The sequence below is a fragment of the Erpetoichthys calabaricus genome, chromosome 11 (genome assembly GCF_900747795.2).
Source record: "Erpetoichthys calabaricus chromosome 11, fErpCal1.3, whole genome shotgun sequence".
In the NCBI taxonomy this organism is placed as follows: Eukaryota; Metazoa; Chordata; class Cladistia; order Polypteriformes; family Polypteridae; genus Erpetoichthys; species Erpetoichthys calabaricus.
In genome coordinates, this window is record NC_041404.2 from 58473322 (window position 1) to 58496080 (window position 22759).

Here is a 22759-nt window from a genome sequence, read left to right on the forward strand (position 1 = left end):
TCATTGGAGGGCAATTAATCAGAAAATCTTTGGTCTAGTGGCAAACATTGTGAAAGTCCTCAGTCAGTGAGTTTTGTGACCCATCTATCCAGGATATCGGTGTTAAAAGCTGAGCTGAAATCTACGAAGAGCATCCTAACATACTGCTGTGGATCCACTGTGACTGGGTGGATGGCGTTGACAGGTCGTAGGACAAATTGTTTGAAACACTTCACAATAACTGGACTGAGTGCCACTAGACGGTAGTCATTGAGATGGCTGATGACTTATTTTGGCAGCAGAATGATCGTTGTAGACTTTAGGCAAGATGGAATGACGGACTAGGACTGGGAGAGATTGCAGATCTTTGTGAAGACCTCAGAGAGTTGATCTGCACTTTCTTCATCAGGACCAACAGCCTTTCCTGAACTGAGATCTGAGCACCCGCCTCACATCACGCTCCTGCACTGCGAAGGTCTGACTGAAGAGGGTTGGTGAGGGTGAGGCGAGACTGTGGCCAAGATGTGAATAAATTGTGTAAGTGTTATTAGTTTTAAAAAAAAAAAAAATAAAATAAAATAAAATCCACTTATTGAACAAGAATGTCATTGTTATTACAAATGAGCAGGTAACACCCATGTTTTGCAGTTTAATTGTATAAATTGCACTTCAATTCAAAACATATGCGCCTACAGGTCTGGTTAAGCAAGAGTTTCTATACAAAATAAAAGGAAAAAAAATCAAAATAGGTGTCGGGCAACTGAAGTGACGTGAAATCAATAATCAGCATCGGCCCTAAAAAAAACCTGATTGGGACACCCTTATCAGCTACTGGTGTGAAGATGCAAATTACACTTTTCTGGTGCTACGTTTAAATAATTATTCTCATATACGAGACCTAATTGCAATTCAGTCTTCCCCAATACTGAAATACAGTCCCATTTTAAACAACAGTCCATCTCACAAGGCGCCACCCCGACATGTGTGCCTTAAACTGCGATACAGAAGTCCAATCAGAGTGATGAACAGAGAGAATGCCATCCGAGTTTTGAGGTCGTGTGTCACGTTGGGTCGACCCTGGTAACCGCACTGCCAACTGTAAAGCACAGGCCTAACTACTAGCATCTTAAACAGCTGTAAACTGGCACTCGTGACGGTAAAGACGACTGACCACGTCCAGGTCGTTTGGCTGTGTTTTTTTTTTTTTTAATTGAGCAGTTAGACAATATCATACACCAGAAATACAATTCTGCCAGCTGAACACTCCAAAGGAGCAGCTGTTACCACTAACATTCATTATGTACACAATTCAGAATGACATCTACTACAGTCAGCAACTTTTCAAAGCCCAGAAAAACCGCTGAATTCATAAACTAAAAATACCTGCATAACGCTCTGCGATTGGATTAAAAAAACAAACCAAAAAAAAAAAAGGCTTTTTTTTTTTTTTTTTTAAAAAGAACATGAACTAGATCTGATAATGCAAACTTTAGACCATGTACAACATTTTCCTTGAAATCCTACATTTCATCAGAAATCATCACCCACAAATTGGCCTTTGTGATTCTTCCAAGGGAAAAAGTTGACAATAAGCAAAACTTTTCATACAAAAGGAGAAAAACAGTCACTCGGTTCTTTTTCGTCTTGCTTGTTCACATATCCATTTCGAACTGGGCATCATCAGCTGAAAAGAAAGAAGAAAATCATTAGAAGACGGAAAACCAAAATGGCCTCGGTATGCCAGTTAGCCAGCAGACTTCATTTCTCTGCTTGTCCCCGTGGGTCTAACATTTGTGCTTTATAAAGGGAGGAGGCTCGGACTGAAGCGGCTCACGATACAAACCCAACACAAGTGGAACTCTGCAGCCGCTACAAATCCTTAGGCTGGCATCACGCCGTTTTTCTTTTTTGATCCTATCGTTGCTCTCCTGAACAAGTTCTAATTGAACACTGTAGATGGCGTAAAGATCATTTAAAGAAATGCACAAATCCTACTGGACAATTTTTTGTTCTCTTCATTTACTTTTTATTCTCTTTGGGAGGTCAGATGCAAGCATTTACTTGAATGTTCTGCAGTGGCGCAGATCACAAGATGTTAAACAAGAGCCCAGCCAGACTCTGCTCACTCAGATTCTGAAAACCAACACAACGTGCTTTTCATGGGGCCAAGAAGACTACATGGGAATTGCTGCAGGAAAGAAAAAAAATATTCTTAAAGGGAACAAAGTCTACTGGAATGTCCCCTTGCACTGCTGTCAGAAGACGACTGATACTGGCCTACTTTAAGAGTTAACACACACATAAGCCCTCAGTTCTTTCATTGTTACACTTCATGCTTTTTTGATCAACTGTTATACCATCATACTGTACCTTAAAGACAGTGTAAGGGCATCATAAAGGGGGCAAGTGACGGTGTGTCCATCCAGTTGATATGTTTGTCTTTTTAACAGATGGCCCATCAACATTAACACTGCTTTTCAAAATTGTATAACAAAGGCATGTAACAGAGGCACGTGCAGAGGTGAACTACAAATGTTAACACTTATGTCAATGTTGACTACTTAGTTTTCAACCGGTCTTAGATGGGTAGCACAGCTTTCAAAAGCCTAAAAAAATAGATTAAATAGTGTTAATATAAGAAAACACGCCTTCCGTGTTTCCAACACGTCTAATGGCAAAAAGAGATAATTTTATCACGTTTATGGCACTGTTTTTCTCTCTTATAGTCACTTAATAATAATAAGTGGAGTGGTGGCTCTGAGGCTAGCGATCTGCACTGGCAATCAGAAGGTTGCTGGTTCGAATCCCGTAAAATGCCAGGGCTCTGTTGGGCCCTTGAGCATGGCCCTTAACCTGCAATTGCTAAGCGCTTTGAGTAGTGAGAAAAGCGCTATATAAATGCAAAAAATTATTATATTCACTTGTGAGTTCTCAAATAAATACAGAGATAAATCAAAATAAAACCAACAATGCCGAATAAAGTTGGTTGTAATTTAGTCATTCAAGATATTGTGAAAGACAAGTGCTGAGAGGGTGTGCACCCAGGTCTTCTTTCAAAAATGGCTGAAACTCATAATATTGGTGTTTTTTGGTTCAAAAATGACATATACACTATTTTACAATGCTGAGGCACCAGTCTGATTGCAGCATTTCAAGCACCATTTAAATCTTTCCTCCTTAAGGTCTTTCATGACATCTCCCAACAAAGAGCCACCATGCAGCTGAATAAGCAAAAACAGGCAAATGGAGCAAAGGCCAAGTATGAAGCAAATTCAGGTCGTCATTGAGATTCTGCTGAACAGTCATGGCTAAGGTGAATGCATGCGATGGGATTCAAGACCTGTAAGATACTACTCAGAAGCCATCTCCTTCTGTGCCATCGATCACACAGCAGCAAGTTAATCACTTTGGCTCAAGAGTGGTTTCCATTTTGTTTGTAGCCATGGCTGGCTTTTTAAGAGACACACAGCAGTTCTTCATTAGTTTCCAGCACATTTATTTTGCATTCAAAGGGAAACATGGGCTCTAAACAAATCATTTGCAGCATTATGGACAGAGAGGGTGGACAACATTTAACAGGATGAGCCCAAAATCTGTAAATGTGTTAGGATTGGATGGAGGAGGAAAATAAAATATAAGATTGGTCATATGCACATTACAACTTTTGTCCTGGGGGTCCATACGAGCTGCAGGTTTTTGTTCCAGTCCTGCTTTTTTTAATTAGAAGCTAATCATGGCGGATAACAGAATTTTTTTTCTTAATTTTATGACTTTCATTTCACCAGGCCCTGCTTAGAAAGCAATTTTTCCAATGAGGATACCATCTAAGTGACATGTGGCTCAGAGTGCATTAGTAAACCTTAGTGTTTCACTCTCTCTTCCATTTCTTTACAAAAATTTTATTTAAACAGTTCAACACCACACACACACACAGGCAGGCGTAAATGAGACCAACTTTGATGGTGAACTGCTGCGCACTTTTATCTCATTGTGAACTGGCAGCTGGTTAAGAATACAAAAAGCAATTAAAAGCTGAGAGTGCGACTAGTAAACACTTAAAAGATTTAAGTAAGGGGTCACTCAAAAGGCAAATGAACTAAAAATGTTGGTCAAGTAACAAATGGCTCCAGCAACAGTAATCAGCTTCTAAATAAGAAATCTGGTTGGAACAAACATGCAGCCACTGCAGCCCTCCAGGATCAAACCCGAGGACCTCTGCAATAAACGTTCCAAGATGTTTAATTGACGGTTAGACAATATTTCTGAACGTAGTTAATTACAGAGCTCAACCAAGTGGTGGGCTCAAGCGAATGCTAGCTGCAGTTCGTTTAAATGTTTCAAACCCTCCATTACAGGAACATGTGATATAAGATCATGGTAAGGCACGATGTCCCAATTTTTTGCTCTGCCAACAAGAGACATAAATTTTAAACTTCAAGGATGTGTATGTGGGGGGGTGGAGGACTGTCTATACTTAGCTATGCCATTGGTGTTTCACATGCTATTCTAGGCTCCCAGCAACTTCAATACAAAATCCAAGTCAACATGCAGGGATATTCAGTTGTGCCCAACTCTCAGACGTATCTTATATACAGCCATTCTAGACGGAGATGTCAACTTGTTCATCAGCTGCCGATGACCTACCACTGCCAGCCAGTGACACATGGTTTCACTAGTTATTTTCTTGGCTAAAGTTACAGATAAGTTCAAAACATCTACAATAAATCTAAATGAAGAATGCATTAACCTCCAGACTTAATAATAAAGAATTTTTGAAATCTGCAAAAAGACCCTGCATCTCAAAAAACCATTAAAGAATTAGCATTCATTTTTTGCAGACTCTGGAATCAAATTTACTTTGCTTTGGACTGCTCCAAATAAGAAAGCAACAGCACTACATGATCAGATCAAAGTTCAAGATTTCTGAAGACTAATTTTTTTTTAAACAAACTCAAGTTTAAGGGAAAGCAATATGAAGGCCTAGAAACAAGGCCTATTTGAGTGGAGTACCAGGAACCCACTCCAAAATAGACAACACTGCCGTTTTCAAACATGTTCCCGTCTGTCCAGTAAAAACTTTTACGTAACTCCTTTACCCAGCACAGCCAATGCACAAGAGCCTGAGAATGTCACATCTTGAGTTGGTCTCCTCCCTCCTGCAAACAAATCAGGTTCTGCAAAATAGCTCGTCACGGGCCAGGAAATCTGCACAGCATGTGACTACTGTATTTGGAAGGCATAACAATTGAGTGAGAGCCAACTGTAAAGCAGAAAGCTAAAAAACACACACACACGCGCAACCCACATAGTCTTAAAGTTTTAAATGCTGCAAAAACCACCCAAAGATAATCAGAGTTGAATTTCATAGTTATGTTTTAACAGCTGGTAAACTACAGGCTGCTGTGATAGAGAGAACAATAACCTCTGGTTATTACTTAAACTCTTGTCCCCCATAAAGATTAACACATATTAACCGGATTCATGATTACAAGGCCCCAGATGCCTGTCACACTATAACCACAAGGATCTTTGCTTCAGACTATGCCGACTCACAACTGTCACTGTAGACATCAAACCTCACATACAGTACCTGGATTTTAAACAGTTGGGAAATTTAAGAAATCATGCATTTCCCAGGTTTACTGCTGAAAGTGCTCGGCAACAAGCACACATTTTAAAGCAAGCTGTTGAATAAAACTGAATTTTAACTCTTACTACTGGCCTGCAATGAGCAAGGAACCACCGAGTACTTAAGACTTATGGTTAAAAAGTGCAAATGTGTATACAAACATCTACATTTTCAAATGCAGATTGTGTGCAACCAGTTAGCAAAGACAACAGCTTTTCCTCCTCCTTATAATCGGGGGGCTTTCAAACTCAGCCCCGGACAAATGCAAAACGCACACACTTTAGGTCGACAAGTTTTTACCCCTAATCAATTTATTCTTTTAATATAATGCTTTTAATTCCAGTGACACAGAGTGCAACATGGACTTTAATAGTCCTTTGTAGCAGATACTTATAGTGGTAAAGACACAGTGCTGAAGCAGGATGTAAAAATCACTTTGGCAGCCAATAGTCCCAAGTCAATTGTTGACAGGGTTTGCAGGTGATTAGGACTACAAACCTGTACCAACCATGCCCATAGACAACCCCACATTGCTCCTGCTTGAGCTGAATGACTTCTTTGCTCGTTTTAAGCCTCAAAACTCAAACTTGATAAGTGATGTGAGGTTTCCAGCACTACTGGCATGTGGAACCATTCTGTAGGAGACGGAGGCTGGTGTGAGTAAGAAGCACTTCACCAGCTTCAGAAACCGCTACTTCCCAATAACCTCACTGAACTCTTGGTAATCTCTTCTTATCCCCTATACTGTATGCACCTAACGTTTTAGGTTTTTATATTTATTCTTATCTGCTGTATTTATTCATACATCGTCTTATTGTTTACTATTGACTGTACATACTTTCCTGTTCCACAAAACTGTGGAAAAAGAATTTCACTGTGCTCGTGCAGTGTATGTCACAATACAGATCTGGAATCAATTTAGAGTAACTCATGAATTTAGCAAGCTGCCATTATAAATTTTCTATTTGTCCTTTATACACTGGTTATACTAAATCAGTGGCTCTAAAAACTCAGTCCTTGGGACCCCCCGCAGATGCAGGTTTTTGTTCCAAACAAACAACTTTTTGAATTGGAGCCTAATTACGCTATCAGTTATATCCCAGTTTGAAAGTTTTATAATTTCTGCATTGACCAAAGAACAAAGATTGGTAAATTTATATTGGTATATACAGTATGTTGTTACATTGGGATAATTTAGAGGTCAAACTTGGTTTTTAAGATCATTTTTTTTTTTTAATTATTTAATCAATTTACTAAGTTAGTATGTCTGATGCTAAAATAGATGCAGCCTTTCAGCATTCAGTGTTCATACTCACACACACTATACAAAAAGGCAAATTAACAGGGAAAAACAACTAAACAGAGAAGAGTATTTCTTCTTGCATTTTAAATGAACAATTTTTCTAATTGTCTTATAAAGGTAAATACACACTGCTGTCCTTTCCAGAATGCAGAAGGAAAAACATAAAAATACCAACTAAAGGAGATCAACTCAAGATAAAATGCATGGAATGTAACAAAAACTTGCAGCTACAGTAGGTCCCCAGGGCTAAGAATGAGAACCACTGTGGTACAGGATTACTGGAAAGGGAAGTGTTTGTTTGTTAGTTGGGGTTGAATTCATTATTTTCATCTTTTTGTGTAATACAGTACATATTCTACAACTCTGACAACCAGTACAATTTTTTTTTTTTTTTTATACTGTGGTGCACTGGGCTGGTAGCATCACTTTAAGAGAGGCTCACCAAATCAACAAGATGGATTAACAAGGCAGAGACTGTTAGAGAGACGCACTCTGGACCCCCAGAGGTAGTAAGGGAGGACAGCATAAAAACAAAACTGATTGTTATTATGAATGCTGCTGCACATTGTCTCTGTGCCACACTAGTAGTAAGGACTTTTAGCCAATAAACTATTCAGCAGAAGTGTGTCAAGAAGCACAATTGGTGCTCCTTCATACCTACGGCAATGCACTATTACAAAGCCTCACTGTAACTGCTGCTATCTTTAGTCAAGTTAGAAGTTTCCTTTCTTGTAATTCCTGTGCATAATTGAGGCTTATACTAGTTCTTGAGGCTCTGTAAAGACTACATTTCCCTCTAGGGATGTATACCATTTCATACTTTATTCTTTGTTAATGTTCAGGTTATTTGGGTTAGTATTTGCTAGCAAGTACACACGTGAATAACACTTTGGTAGATGCTGCCCTTTAGCTTTCAGTGTCACTTGAATTTGAATTCTCTCTACCGATTATTAAATTGTCAGTATTGGGCCGCAGTTAAGAAAACTGAACAGAATTAAAAGGAAAAATGATAGGACAGAAATAAGCATTGAAATTATTGCCAAAAAAATAAATCTTTACAGCCATTTTTTAAAACGCAACATAAAGAATGAACAAGTTCACAACCTAAGTGGGCAGTAAGAAACTGGACCATAACTTTTTTTCTGTGCTTACCAACTGCAACCAATCACCAACAGTTAACCCTAAATTGTCAGTGCTAATTCATACTGAACATATTTTCTCTGGATTTGCATCTCAAACTAAAATTAATGCTGAAGATACATACACTTGTTGTAGATTTTTAGACAGTCCTTAAGGCACAAGGAAAACACTGAGGATATCTAGTGATGCAGAACCAGATATTAGCTAAATGCTTACACAGAGTTAAATATTAAAGAAGATTTCTGACCCCTGACACCACTGAAAAACACTAACCAAGGTTCAGCAGTATATTGCTTTATCAGCAACAAGGGACTGGCACTTGAACCATGGCTGAATTATGCTAAACTTAGATAAGTGAACTTGAAAATAATAAAACTGTTTTCCATGAATTTATCCTTAAAAAGACAATTTGCTTACTAAACAAATCAAGTGATTTTATTGTCACACCATCCATACACTATATTGTAATATACATTGGCATGAAATAAAGTTCCCAGGACCACGGTGCAAAGTATACATTAGCACAGCACATGTACAAGACAAGGGAGCTATATTAAAATAGATAAATAGGTAAGTGAATAGATAGTAATAATTTGAAATATAGAAATAAATCCAAAATAATAAAATAGTAAACAAACAGTAGTGACAAGGGTAACAAATGCACTGCATATAAATCCACTACTAGAGGCAAATAAGAGACCTCTGCACCTTCTTGGCTATTGAGGTGGTGTTTAATGACCAAGTAAGGTCAACTGTCAGACACACACCAAGACCGTGCTCTTGACCAGTTCCAGCACAGAGCCCTCAATGTGCAGTGGGGTATGGACAGCATGGGCCTTCCTGAAGCCAACTATTTATTTTGTCTTGTCCACATTACACTGAGACAGATTGTTGTGGATGTGGTTAGTGTGTCATAAAGCACTTGTCCACACAACCTCCAGCCATACCACATGCATATGCTTAGCTTCAGGTGGATGACCTGCTCCCATGTTCAAGCCTGGTCAGTACTTGGATGGGAGACCATCTTGGGTTACTGGTTGGAAGAGGTGTTGGTGAGGCCAGCAGGGTGCACTTAACCTGTGGTCTGATTGTGGATCCTAAGGCCCCCAAGTACAGCGATGGAGACACTTCGGATGAGTTGGAAAACCAAGGTCTGCACTCTCTGTGGTCAGAAAAGATCACTGGGCTTTCTTTGTAAAGAGCAGGGTATATTCCAATGCCCCGATGTCCAGGACCTCATTGTCCTCCATGGTGCTTCGCATCATGTCAACATTGCAGAGTTTGGGGTACAATTAGAGATTAGAAGGAAAAGTGAGTGATAAAATATTGTCAGGAAGAAACTAAGCCTCATATCTGTGCTTCAAGAAAAACACAAATTCAACAATGCAGTGTCACAAACTGCCTTACAACAACCCAAAAATATGAAATTGTGGCTTTAATGACAATAAATTGGGGGAATGGTGGGAGTTCAAGTCAAAAGCTCAATCCCATCTAAAATGTCCTCCCCCAAGCCTTACATGGGAAGATTTTTTAATACTGGTTTATTTAACCTGCGGTGGGTTGGCACCCTGCCCAGGATTGGTTCCCTGCCTTGTGCCCTGTGTTGGCTGGGATTGGCTCCAGCAGACCCCCGTGACCCTGTGTTCGGATTCGGCGGGTTGGAAAATGGATGGATGGATGGTTTATTTAACAATATTTAAGCAAAAAAACCCACACGTGTCTGCAAACTTAAGTGCATACAATTGGATATCTGACATATAGGTTTTGCCACATGGATGTTTTAGTGTTTTCTGCTACTTGTTCAGAGTTGGTCCCGTTAGAAGCCTATGGTGTCAGGTATTTGTACTTTCTGCACTCCATAAAAGTCATGAGATAATGTTTTTCTCACTATTCACTATAAAAACAAGGGATTGAGTAACAAGATTAAAAAAAGAATCCTTTTAGGTAGCATATTCTTTTAACATGTCAGTTTTGCTCAGTGGAAGTCATTTATGACACACTACCCACTTCTGCTATTTCATTAAGATCACAAATACCTCTCCAGCACAGGCAGTCCGTATTTGTTATTGTGTGCAAGTCTTAGATGCTTCATTCCATTTCCGAAAAATTAGGGTTTGATTTGAAACAGACAAAACAGGATTCTAACAAATACAGTAGCTTAGGTGCATATAAGCAGCTCCAGAGTTGCAGTTCAAACAAGCCTCACCATCAGTAAGACAGCTTTAACGTATGTGAAGTTCCTGAAGAGAAGGTAATTGATAATGTAAAAATACAAACCTTCTGCGACACCTCCACTAAATTACATTGTTCATAGCATTTGCAAAAACAGGAGACCTCAGGATTTCAGGCTACAAGCTTTTGGGTTCTATAAGTACTGACAAAATAAGGCAACATTTACATTTTTAATTATAAAAGTAGCCAACTAACACACACACACACTACAAAGAGAAAATAGTAAACCCGTTTCTGGAAATGGATCAAAACAAAACATTTCTGACATTCATAAAACATTACCTGGCATTTCTTTTTCAGGCTCTTCAATCTCCTTAAGTTCCTCAAGTTTGGAAAGTGGGGAGAGCTGAGGTACAGTGACACCAGGAATCTGTGGGAGGCAGCAAGGAGGTGTCCGTGCGATTGGTGAATTTCTGCATTCAAGGAGGAATTTGCGGTCATAAATGATGCGGGTCCCTAAGTATACAAAAGAGAGGGTGAGAAAAAAAATTACGCTGCAGCAAACGAGTTATACCAAAGCCAAACTTAATTTAGCTTATTCAACAGCAACTGAAAAATTCTCCAGCGTTTCTCAGCTGTTGTCTGATATTGTGAAGGTATTTACAGAGTGAAGCTGAAAGACTAAGAGACTGATGCAACATGGTCATCAATCACCATCACAAGGTTCCATACACACTTGGTGGATGTTAGAAATAACAAGCAAAGCTGAATTACGAGCAGGTGGTCCTCCATGAAGCATTGATCACTGAAACGCATTAACACATGAACGACCAGTGGATGGAGGGGTTATTGATTGATCCACCCTTGAAGTACCAACCACCACAATACATGACGACAAGTCTGGGCATGGGGGATCCCTGGTGAAGTTATTGAGTGGCACAAAGCCCCAATCTCCTGAGCTGCAAGTCGTGGGTGTGTCACCAAGGAGTGAAGACATGACAACCACTGTGTGGGAGCGAGTGGAGAGATAAAATCTGCACTTGTACATCTTAGAAGGAGCATAGGCCACACGTTCTGTGGAGCTTTGACTTCTTAAAAACAAAAAAAAAACTTGTCAGGGCAGAGCTGCCATCACTAATTAAGATGCAAGTTCCAGGACTGTCATCCTTCCTTGCTTCTTTTAGTGCAGTTTCTAAAATAAAGTATGACTTGGGTCATAACTCAGGGTGCTGCTTGACCAGATCAATGAAGACTTCTGTCTCCAAACTGCGCCGTTCAAGGGGCAGCACATTTATTTTGTTTTGAAATCCTGCTCTGGTCATAAGCTTCCTGCTCTAATCCTACAGGGAGAGGCAGTGACTTTCTGTAAAAATTCTGCAAATACCACTCCAAAAAAACAGCTCTTTGCATGAGCTACCATTCATTTCAATGGAACAAGTGTTTGGCTAAGAAACCTGCTGCTGACAGGAGTTTTCCAAAACACTGTTGGCTAAAAGGCTTACGACGTGAACGGTGCCATTGAAAACAAGGGCAACATGGTTTAGGACCATTCTGGAGGTGTGAAGGAGCCCACAGACTCCACAGCCCCCATAACCCCGAATCAGACTATGCAGGTTCAAGACCAACATTGGGATATTTCCAGTTATTTTATTTACTTATTCTGCAACAAAAGATGGCCTGGAGAAAGGTCAAGTGTTTAAAGTCCTCACAGGTGGCGCAGTAAGGAGACTGTGGAAGATTGTGGGTTCGCTTCCCGGTTCCTCCCTGTGTGGATAGTGCTTTGAGTACTGAGAAAAGCGCTATATAAATGTAATGAATTATTATTATTTATTATTAAAGTGCTCTCAACAAGTGTATTACTTGGTCTGTTAAATATGTAACAAATGAATACTAACATAACCCGAGTTCTGAAAAGATCTGAAAACGCAAGGACCACCACCCACCGCACCTCACCCACCCCTGGCCGCCACATGGGGGAAAAACAACAGAACTTTACAACTGCCACTGGAAGGCAGTGCAACTAATTAAGGAGATAAAGCACTCTGGCAATGTACATTCATACAAACAAAGGGAGGGGAAGGTGCAGGACTGCGCTTTCTGGACACCCTGATAAGCACTATCAACATGTGAGCAAAATCTGCCCGTTCACATGCTGTTTCTCCTTCACTTGTTTGTTTGTTTTTTTGCTATACATCATAAAAATCGCACACGGGACACGGCTCTATCTACAGATAAGAAGCAATTTCTTTACAAAGTGTTCCAGTTCTGGGGAAAACACTTCAGAGAGAGGCAGTTTCTCACTCCAACTAAGGCCACAATGCCTTCTCCAACCTTAAAAGGATATCCTTGATTAATTCAAAAAATAAATAAAATGAAGCAAGCAGCAAGAGACATATTTTAGATGGTCTTAATTTAATATCAGGTTTTTGCCTTAAGTCCTAAAAACAGGACGAGATTAGGAAGTGGCAAGTCGGAGTGGTGGCTCTGAGGCTAGGGATCTGCACTGGCAATCGGAAGGTTGCTGGTTCGAATCCCGTAAATGCCAATAGGGACTCTGCTCTGTTGGGCCCTTAAGCAAGGCCCTTAACCTGCAATTGCTGAGCGCTTTGAGTAGTGAGAAAAACGCTATATAAATGCAAAGAATTATTACTATTAGGAAGGGGAGAAATACTTTTATGCTGTGGTGTACGATAAAGAACAGAAGCATCCATTTGTCACAATTCTATAAAATGTATGAACTAATAACTGCTAGCCAGGCCATATCATGTGACCTCAGAAGATGGCAAAATCGAATAGTGCAGGGTACAAGAGATGTACAAAAAGTTTCCGCACTTTTATATTTTCATTGGAAATGGTGAAGGAGGGAGGAATAGTAACTGGGCATTGAAAAGTTGGTAAGACGCTGGGAAAATTGCATTGCAAAACAATGGTGACTGTGTAGAAAAGTGATGCTATTCTTAATAAACAGAGTTAAGGGGGAAAAAAAAGTGTGGAAACTTTAAAAGTCCCACATATATTTACTACAATGAGTTATTTACCAATTTTTGTAACTGCCCCACAATCCCAACCTGGATAAAAAAATATTGGGCACAAGGCATGAACACCATCAGTGTGGCATCAGTCCATCACACGTACATGTGTGCGCACACACACCAATTTAGTAATGCCAATCCAAAAGAAGAAAACCATAAGTTGGAATTGGATAAGAGTTCTTGGAATGGAATTGGCCATCAAGCAATCCCAGTTGAAGTTTCCTGTCCAAGCACAGTAAAGAAACACTAGAATATGTGAATTAAAAAAAAATTTTAAAGCCCGTCTATGTGAATAAGTGAATACTTGTAGACACAAACCACCACTGCAGTTCAGGTCTGTGAAGCCAGGCGAATGAATGTTGGAGTCCTAAGTACAATTTGCTGGCATGTGATGTAAAAATGCCACTTTTCCCTAAAGTATACAAATAAAAGATCTAAAGCAAATAGTTTCTTAAACTATGGGCCATAGCCTATTTGCCAGCTTTTAGGTCATGCAAAGTCGTGACTCACCACTGAATTCAATGGAAAATGGTGGCACTTTATGAAGTGTCTCACAATGGGTCGGCAGTTCATCACAGCTCTGCCATGACAGTCAAAAGGCAATTCTCCAATCTGGACACCCCCTTCCCCTTATACCCTCCCTGACTGGACAGTCACAATGGACTGGACCTCAAAGATACACACACATACACTTCAATACTCATAAGTGTGTTCCACTTTGTGACCCTTCTTTATGTGGTAGTTTGTAAGATTCATCTTGTTTTTAATTAACTTAGTGGAGCCACACAAAAAGTTGACACTTAAAATCTACAGTAGTAGGGTCTTGTACCGTGTTAGCCATTATGAATGTTGAGAAAAGCCAAGCAAAACGACACCTTTTATTGGCTAACTAATAAGATTACAATATGCAAGCTTTCGAGGCAACTCAGGCCACTTCTTCAGGCATTTCTTGTTAAATTAACCCTAGCCTGAATGAATCTATTAATTTTTTACATTTAAGATTACCCAATGTTGTTTCTTGTCCTAGAGCAGGGGTCCCCAACCACCGGTCCGCGACCCACTACTGGGCCGCAGCCGTCTGACAGCCGGGCCGCGACAGAACTGCCGGCAACGGAGACTCATTCAGACTTTTCAGAACGCTTGGCGGGCGGGGCTTTGCAGCGGCGCAGAGAGAGGAGAGAGTATTACAACAAAGTATTGTTACGGTCCCTACAGTTTCCCCATATGACATGAGTCTATAGAAATCGCGTTACTACGAAGTACATTCAGCAGATGCTTTCATTACAATGAAGTGACCTTGAAATGCCCGAATGAATCATCCACAGAGCAGTTAGATCTGTGGTCGCAGCTCAGATGTGCACGTTTGCACAACGATCCCCAAACAGAAACATTGTAAAAAAAAATTCTTTCTTCGAACTTTCCTCGTACTGTTTTTTTTTTTTTGCTGTTTTTGTTTTCTGTGGTTTTCAGTGATACCTTTTGCTTATTGCTTGTCAACATTTGAAAAACATCCATTGGAATTTAACTCATTGTCACCCTCCTATAGAAACGGCAGACACGAAAAAAACGATAACAGTGTTAATGTTTGTGATGTGCAATCTGTTGGAATGGCAAATGTAAAGCATATGTCTGTTATATGCAAAAAAAGAAGAAAAATGTCGGGTTGTAAACGTATGCGAACTGCTTAATAATAATAGAAATGGTATGTAAATTGTGCATAAAACTGACACCCCCCCCCCCCCCCCCACCCCAAGACCGGTCCGTGGAAACATTTGCATCTAATAAAGTGGTCCTTGCTGTCAAAAAGGTTGGGGACCACTGTCCTAGAGTGTGTATATAAACACAGGGAACTCCAGTTTCTGTATTACATTTTGCCTGAAGAAGGGACCCGAGTTGCCTCGAAAGCTTGCATGTTTAGTTAGCCAATAAAAGGCGTCATTCTGCTTGGCTTTTCTCTACTTAAATCTACAAAAATTCCACACATCTGTCCGTGCTGCATGGAAATCTACAGGAGACCCAGGCTTGGTGCATTTCAAGTGTCAACATGTGGCCATCACACACAAGGTTCATTAAATAACAGAAAAATGTTAAAGCGCTTTTCCATTAAGTTACCCCCCACACCTTTAATCGTTATGCACATCCATTTACTTCGCGTGGCACCACATGCTGCCCGAGGAGGCCCATGCGCTTTCGCAGAATTCCTCCTCTCCAGACTTTTTTTCTCCCTTTCCTAGAACTCTTCACATTTGGCTGGAACAACATGTTCCCAGCTGCCCCTCCAATAGCCAGCAGGAGCCACGCCCGAGCGCAGATTCCAGCCAAGGGGAGGACACGCCCACGACAACAGGGGTCTCGGGTTTCATTCCTTTGCAGCACACCAGTAATGCTGCCGACTTCTTGGACACTTGGAAGTTTTTCCATCTCGCCAAATTTTATGAAGTGAGGTTGTTAATGCTCATAAAAAAAGAAAATTGTTAAGAGGAGATCAAGTAGCCTGCTTTGTTTAATGACTGAAGGACAGCAAAGTGAAGTGCTGCCCTAAACTAGCTGAAGAATCAGAAGAGCTTAGCTTGTCGTCTCACACTTCACAATAACAAAAGATACATAATCACTAAGCTCAAACATTCTTCTTTTTTAAAAACAAGTCTTGGGCTGAACTCTGTTGAAACTTGATAACAAAAAACAAACAGCAGTTCCTCAACGGTCACATTTATTCCAAATGAGAAATTTAACAATATGAAAACAGACCAGCTGCAATCATTAACTTGATGCCCCATCATCGGTGCTTAGTTATATTCTTGCATAATTAATGCATTAGTTAAAACACAATAAAAGAGAACGCAGTGTGCAAGACAGAAAATATTTTGCTTAAGAAAACAGATTTTCACCACACTACATAATCGTCGAGTCTAGTCAAACAGAGAGGCATCATGGCTTACTGGCCAAGTAAATCAAATGTACCACCACTGAATCCTTACATGACGCCAGTCGGCCCTAAGGTTGTTTTGCAACCTTCAGACAGAATGGGCTGAACTAAATTCGGCAGTGTTATATTACAGCTGGGCAATATCTCCAATTTTCAATTTGTTATTTATGTATTTACATGCAAAAGCTAAATAATTTTCATGTTCAGCACTCTGGTTTGATTTCCCATACCTCCTTCAGATTGTTAAAAACCACAAAACTATTGAATAAAGCTTGCAACCAACACCCAAAGCTGATCTTTAGTGTGTTAAAGTTTCATGGGAATCAATTCTTCAACAAGGACCACAACATTTAAAGAAAAGAAAAAAATCCGACATTACTGCATATAAAGAAGTCATCCTGCCCTCTCACCTTACACAGCAAGACTGGTCGTTTAAAGCAGAGTTTTAGGGAGCGTTTGCTGTTGCACTGCTTACTGTATGAGAGGACAAGCAGCAGGGGGTCGGAGACAGCAGCTGCAGTGACTTACCGTATCGTAAAGCACACTTTTCTCTACTTACCCTGCACACTAAAAACCATTCGCACTTTGACAGTGGTCACAACATTACACCAGGCAACAGATATCAGCACAGCGCAAACCCTTATCCATCCATTTGTGTTCCCTGCTCTCATACTCAAAACGCTACGAGCTGGAATAAAAATTAAAGAAAAAAAGCAGACTCCGTAGGTTTCTTTTCTGTGAAGAACTCAATGTGTGTGTACGCGGTAAACTGAGTTTTATTGTCAATTGTTTAGCAGGTGAACCGCACTTCCTAACTACAATGATGGATATTCAAGTTTTAGCGTATTCATTTTGAATTAACAAGTAGCAATACACTGATCTTTGAATCTGTTAAGATTATTGGATGTCAAATATACAATCACATTTCTTTGTAGGCAGAGGCTAGCAACATAAAAAAATATAATGAAACAAATACCTGTGTGATTTTACAATGCTGGATTTTATTTCACCGTTTATTTAGGTTGAAAGTGAAAGTAAAGCTTTGCTGGATGGGTGAAATGGCTCAGCGCCCACAGAAATTTCACCACCTTCCTCTGAATGTCAAGCTCTCCCTTAAAGATTCTTCCCTGAAGTCGGTCCATCAAAGTACCAATCGATGCCATAGAGAGAAAAGGAAGAAGCTGGTAAGAACACTGGATGCAAAACTCGACTTGCCTGGCCACAAAGGTGGTACTTTCTGTACTGCAGATACCAACTGCCCTTGGCCACACTTTGTATGTTTGCAGGCTCTTTCAGCAGCATTTCTCATGTATCCCATGTATCTTGTAAGTTGAATATTTTGTGAAGGACTGGCACCCCATGTTTTCACTGTCACTCAGGGTCATGGCACTCTCCATGTCATGTAATTGAACAGAGAGGAGACTTGAGTCAGAAGGCACCAGCTCAGCCAGATGATCAATCAAAGACAAATACATCAATAAAAGTTTATTGTCCTCATGGGGGAGATTTGGCTTTTACAGAAGCTCTTTAAATAAATCGATAAATACACACACACCCCATAGTCTGAACACACACCAGAATTACTACAAAGGAAGAAAAACGTTTGACTTGGCAGCCCCGGTGAGGCGCTATACAGGCATATTGCCGTTAGTATAAAGCAGGGGTCCTCAGTCACAGTCCTGGAGGGCTGCAGGTTTTTGTTCTAACCTGGCTGCTTAATTAAAAAGCAATTCTTGCCAATAATTTAATTTCATGGCTTGTTAGTGCTTTAACTCTGCTATGTCAGGTAATTCGCGTGTCCTAGATTTTCTTCCCCTTTCTAAGGATATCCTCCAAATGATTTGAAGGTTCAAATGGAGGAGTAATTCTCAGTTCTTCACTTTTCATCCAAGTATTTAATTAGACCCAACAGTGCATGATAAATACACTCAGGTGTCAATGGTAAGCTAAATGGAGAAATGCTGGTCTCTTGTCATTTGCATGTTATTGCTAATTAGCAGTAATTAAAATACCAAGACTACAGCTGCTTAAGACTAAAATAAGCAATAAGGGTTCAAAATCTTAACGCACGAGACCACTAAAGTGAAGCAGAAGCGTTACTTGAGCAGTAAGTACTTCTTGTTAAGCAACTGGGTTGGAGCAAAAACCTGCAGCCACTGTGGTCCTCCAGGACCGTGACTGAGGACCCCTGGTATAAAGGAACCCCAATCACATTTCTTTGCATACTTTTGCTGAATGATTCATTGCCTGAAAGTCCCCAATGTGTGGTGTGTCACAGAGAGGATGTGCAGTATTGTTCATAAAGGCACTCAATTTTATTTTAATTTTGTCCTTTGCCGCTACAGAGCTGTAGAAGATGTGAAGAATGTCACATCTCACAATTCTACTAGAAAAGGAAGGCAATGTCAACTTTTGAATGCCATTACCCACACTAAACAACATTTATTTCTATAGCACATTTTCATACAAATAATGTAGCTCAAAGTGCTTTACATAATGAAGAAATAAAAAGACAAAGTAAGAATTAGAATAAGACAACACTAATTAACATAGAATAAGAGTAAGGTCTGATGGCTGGGGGGGTCAGAAAAAAACTCCAGACGGCTGGAGAGAAAAAAAAAAAAAAAATCTGCAGGGGTTCCAGGTCATGAGACCACCCAGCCCCCTCTGGGCATTCTACCTAACATAAATGAAACAGTCCACTTTGTATTTAGGGTTCTCATGGAAGGACTTGATGATGAGGACTGTACTCCTCTAAGAAAATACAGCCAGCTCTTGTCCTTTCTTCTACTGCATACCTCCTCTGTGTTATGAAACCAGTCCAGCCCATCACAGAGGTTTGCCCCGAAGTACTTATGAGTGGACCACCTTTACATCCACTCTCTGAACAGTGATCAAACAGAAGGGCTCAAAAAGCATTGCCCCGATTTAACGGAGGTTTAGTTGCAGACTAAACCTGAACCAAGAAGCGAAAAAGGGAACCAAACCCCCCCTCACTTGGAGGAGCAGGCAGGCCTTCCTTGGACTTCTACTGCAAATGTAACATGGCAGGTGCTCTCATACACACACTGTTGGGTTATGTTAGCCTATGCCCACCTGCACAACTTTACTAGAAAAGAAAGGCCGGTAAACGCAAGGTCAACTTCAGAATAGCTGGGTTAGTTAGATAGATAGAGATATGAAAGACACTATATGATAGAGATATGAAAGACACTATATGATAGATAGAGATATGAAAGACACTATATGATAGATAGATAGATATGAAAGACACTATATGATAGATAGATAGATGTGAAAGGTACTATAGATAGATGTGAAAGGTACTATAGATAGATAGAGATATGAAAGGCACTATATAATAGATAGAGATAGATAGGAGTGAATGGCACTATGTGACAGATAGATAGATAGACAGACAGATAGATGTGAAAGGCACTATATAATAGACAGATAGTGCCATTCACTCCTATCTCTAGGTGATAGATAGAGATAGATAGACAGACAGACAGATGTGAAAAGCACTATATAATAGATAGATAGAGATAGGAGTGAATGGCACTGTGTGATAGATAGACAGACAGACAGACAGACAGACAGGGTTAGTAATGGGCACAGGAAAAGAACCAAGTCTGGATAAGCTGAAAGCCCACTGAAGAGCCCACACTTGACCCTAACCTTGGGATGTTGAATCCCCAGAGAACGCGTGATACGTACATAAGGAGAACATACAAACTTCTCACCGGTAACACATATTGTTTCTTCTCTCTTTTCTTTTCACTCTATACACCGCAGACTATAAATACACATAGCAGCGGGTCAGGTTACTAACAGAAATTCTCAGATGATTCTGCACCAGTTAAGTACCGATTATTATTTATTGCGCTTCTGTAAAGCGCCAAATTACCCCTTTCAGGACAAAAAAAAAAAAAAGTTGTGTCCCCCTAGCAGTTAGGATTCCTGGTTTTCGCCCAGGCAGAACCAGGTTCATCTCCTGGTATGTATGCCATACCACCTGCATTTCAGAACAGGTAAGCCACCTAAAGCTAGGCATGTCCGGGCCTGGCCACTATTTGGATGGGGTGTATTGATAAGCCGAATGAGACAGGAGAGGAGTTCAGGTGGGGAACTCCGTTTCCTGGTGCAAAGAGAATGATCTAAAATGTATCTTTAACAAACTGCTTATTGCAGCAAAAGGCCTCTGTGCCCAATCACTTTTCAGGAAGTGGATACGGGAGGGCTGCGGTGGGTTGGCACCCTGCCCAGGATTGGTTCCTGCCTTGTGCCCTGTGTTGGCTGGGATTGGCTCCAGCAGACCCCCGTGATCCTGTGTTTGGATTCAGCGGGTTGGAAAATGGACGGATGGATACGGGAGGGTCAACATCAATGACAAGCTGGACTGGTATAATAACACAGAAGTACTAGAGAAGAAAGGGCAGAGGAGACTCTTAATTTATGAGACCATTATTGGGGGCATCGACATCCTTTACATGTCCTACAAATCTGATGGCCAGTGTGGTGTTCCGAGAAGGTAACATCATTTCGAGAGAGGTCCACCAAATCCACACAAGATTAAAAGGAGGGAAGCTTATTTATGGGACACCCTCTGGACCTGCTGGAGGAGGGAATGAAAACAAAACTGACAGCCACTATGAACAATGCTGCACACCCTCTTTCTTCCAGTCGGAACAGGGCTCGACTCCCAGTATGCCATACCACCTATACGGCGGAACAGGTCATCTACCAAAAAGCTAAGCCTGTCTGAGCCCGGCCAGTAACTGGATGGGAAACCAAAGAGGAAATAAGTTTGGGGTTGTTGTTGTTGGAATAGGTGTCAGTGAGGCCAACAGGGGGTGCTTATTTCGGTGGTCTGCATGTGAATCCCAATGCCTCTGTGTAATAATGGGGACACTGCTGGGGCAGAGGTGCCATCCTTTGGATAAGACATCCTCACTCTCCACAGTCATTAAGAGGTCCCTGGGCAGGCGTACCCAGGACAGTGTGGTGCAGAGGATTAGGCTTTGGACTTCAGACCCTGAGGAGGTTGTGGGTTCAAGTCACACTACAGACACTTCACCTGTCTGCATGGGTGTCGTGGGGGGACGGGAGGAGAGGAATTACCCAGAATCCACTTCTGGCTCAAAGACTGCAAGGAAAAGGATGTGTGACAGGCGTGGATCAAGAGGAAGGGGGTCCAAAGAGGCTGCTTATGTACAGGGCCCATAGTTCTACCTCTGCTCCAACTGCAAAAATAAAATATGTAACCAATTGTATCATAAATGTTGTAATGTGCAAAGCCCAATAAGTAAATGGAAATCGTACACTCGGGCCCCCTTATCAACCCCTTCTCCAATTGGCTCACCCTCCTCATCACCACCCAATAGCTAAAGTGAAGGCACTGGTGAAAGAATGGTCACCGTTGCATCATGCATGGAAGCTGCACACTGTGGACACACCACTGTCTATGTAAAGTCTTTTGAGTAGCTACAAAAATGCTTAATATACATAAAATTACTATCTACAATATGCAATAAGTCGCCATATTTTTGAGCAAATAACTCCATTCATGTAAGAGAACACACATCAAACGGTGTACCCCCTGTACGAATTTCAATACACTCATTAGCTTAAATCCTGTTGGGTGGGATATGCGTCAGTAGGACGACGAGAAGACCAACGTATGTCATAGTGGACGGGAGAAAATTCCGGGACGGCTGTGCAAACCGGTCACGCTACTCAAAACCAGGGCGCCGGATCCGTGAAGCAGCATTGCTAAGCACTGCGCGGCCCTTCCACTCAATTCATTAAAGAACAAGAAAACGCCGTGACGAGTATGTGTTTTCAAACAATACAAAATATTAAAAGGTTAAATAAATTGCACCCACATTGACGACGTGCTCCGTTCAGTTGGGATTACTCGAAACCCTCTAACTGGCCACCCACTGGGGTCTTGAATCGCACAAGATCGCGGCTACCCCGGCGATAAAACGCATAAAATAAACCCATTGTGCGACCTGCTATTTTTGACTTGACAACCCAACCAGTAACTTGTACACGGATCACACCACACACGGTAATCAAATCAGACCCGGACGCGTACGGCTTGTTCTTTCTCAGCGCAACAGCCCAAACGCGGACGGGACGAGATGACGCAAAAACGTCCATCCGTCCCCAACCCCCCACCTCGCTTGCAAGACCTTAAAAGTTTACCTCCTGGTGTGGTGGAAAAGAGCGTCCCGCCAGGCGTCGTGCTGTACAAGTCTGGGAGTTGAGACCAGTCCTTCAAGTGCAGCACTCGGGTCGGAATGGGGCAGCTTTTGCTCTGTTTGCAGTTCGTCGCGGACATGGTATGCAGCAGGGTCTGCTTTCACGAACTCTTGGTTACTTTGGAAATAAAATAAAGCAAAAAAACGAATGCAATGCAGAATCTATACTTAGGTGCACTTTTAAACTATCAACATTAAATACAGACGGAACAAGAAAGCAGCACGCCTTGGACTTCCTAAAGTTCTCCCGCACGTCCAGCTCAGCTCACCGACACTCCAACAAACTCGATACTGTGAGCAAAACACGCGACC

The 22759-nt window shown here is 41.1% G+C and overlaps 1 protein-coding gene across 1 annotated transcript; it reads right to left on the bottom strand.

Moving 5' to 3' along the window:
* Positions 1-1388: 1388 nt before the first annotated feature.
* On the bottom strand, positions 1389-22759 carry LOC114660427 (eukaryotic translation initiation factor 4E-binding protein 3-like). Its single transcript, XM_028813119.2, has 3 exons — positions 22392-22759; positions 10566-10739; positions 1389-1663 (listed from the first exon to the last, which is right to left on the bottom strand). Exons 1-3 carry the CDS (start codon positions 22525-22527, stop codon positions 1632-1634), a joined length of 342 nt encoding a protein of 113 aa, XP_028668952.1. The 5' UTR covers positions 22528-22759; the 3' UTR covers positions 1389-1631.

What these genes read in the sequence shown, in the direction of transcription:
- LOC114660427 (XM_028813119.2), bottom strand. Translation starts at nt 22,527, where the DNA reads ATGTCCGCGACGAACTGCAAACAGAGCAAAAGCTGCCCCATTCCGACC. An exon ending in CTTTTCCACCACACCAGGAG is followed by an intron (nt 10,740 to 22,391) that starts GTAAACTTTTAA and finishes TTGTATACTTAG; the next exon opens with GGACCCGCATCATTTATGAC. An exon ending in GCCTGAAAAAGAAATGCCAG is followed by an intron (nt 1,664 to 10,565) that starts GTAATGTTTTAT and finishes CTTTCTTTTCAG; the next exon opens with CTGATGATGCCCAGTTCGAA.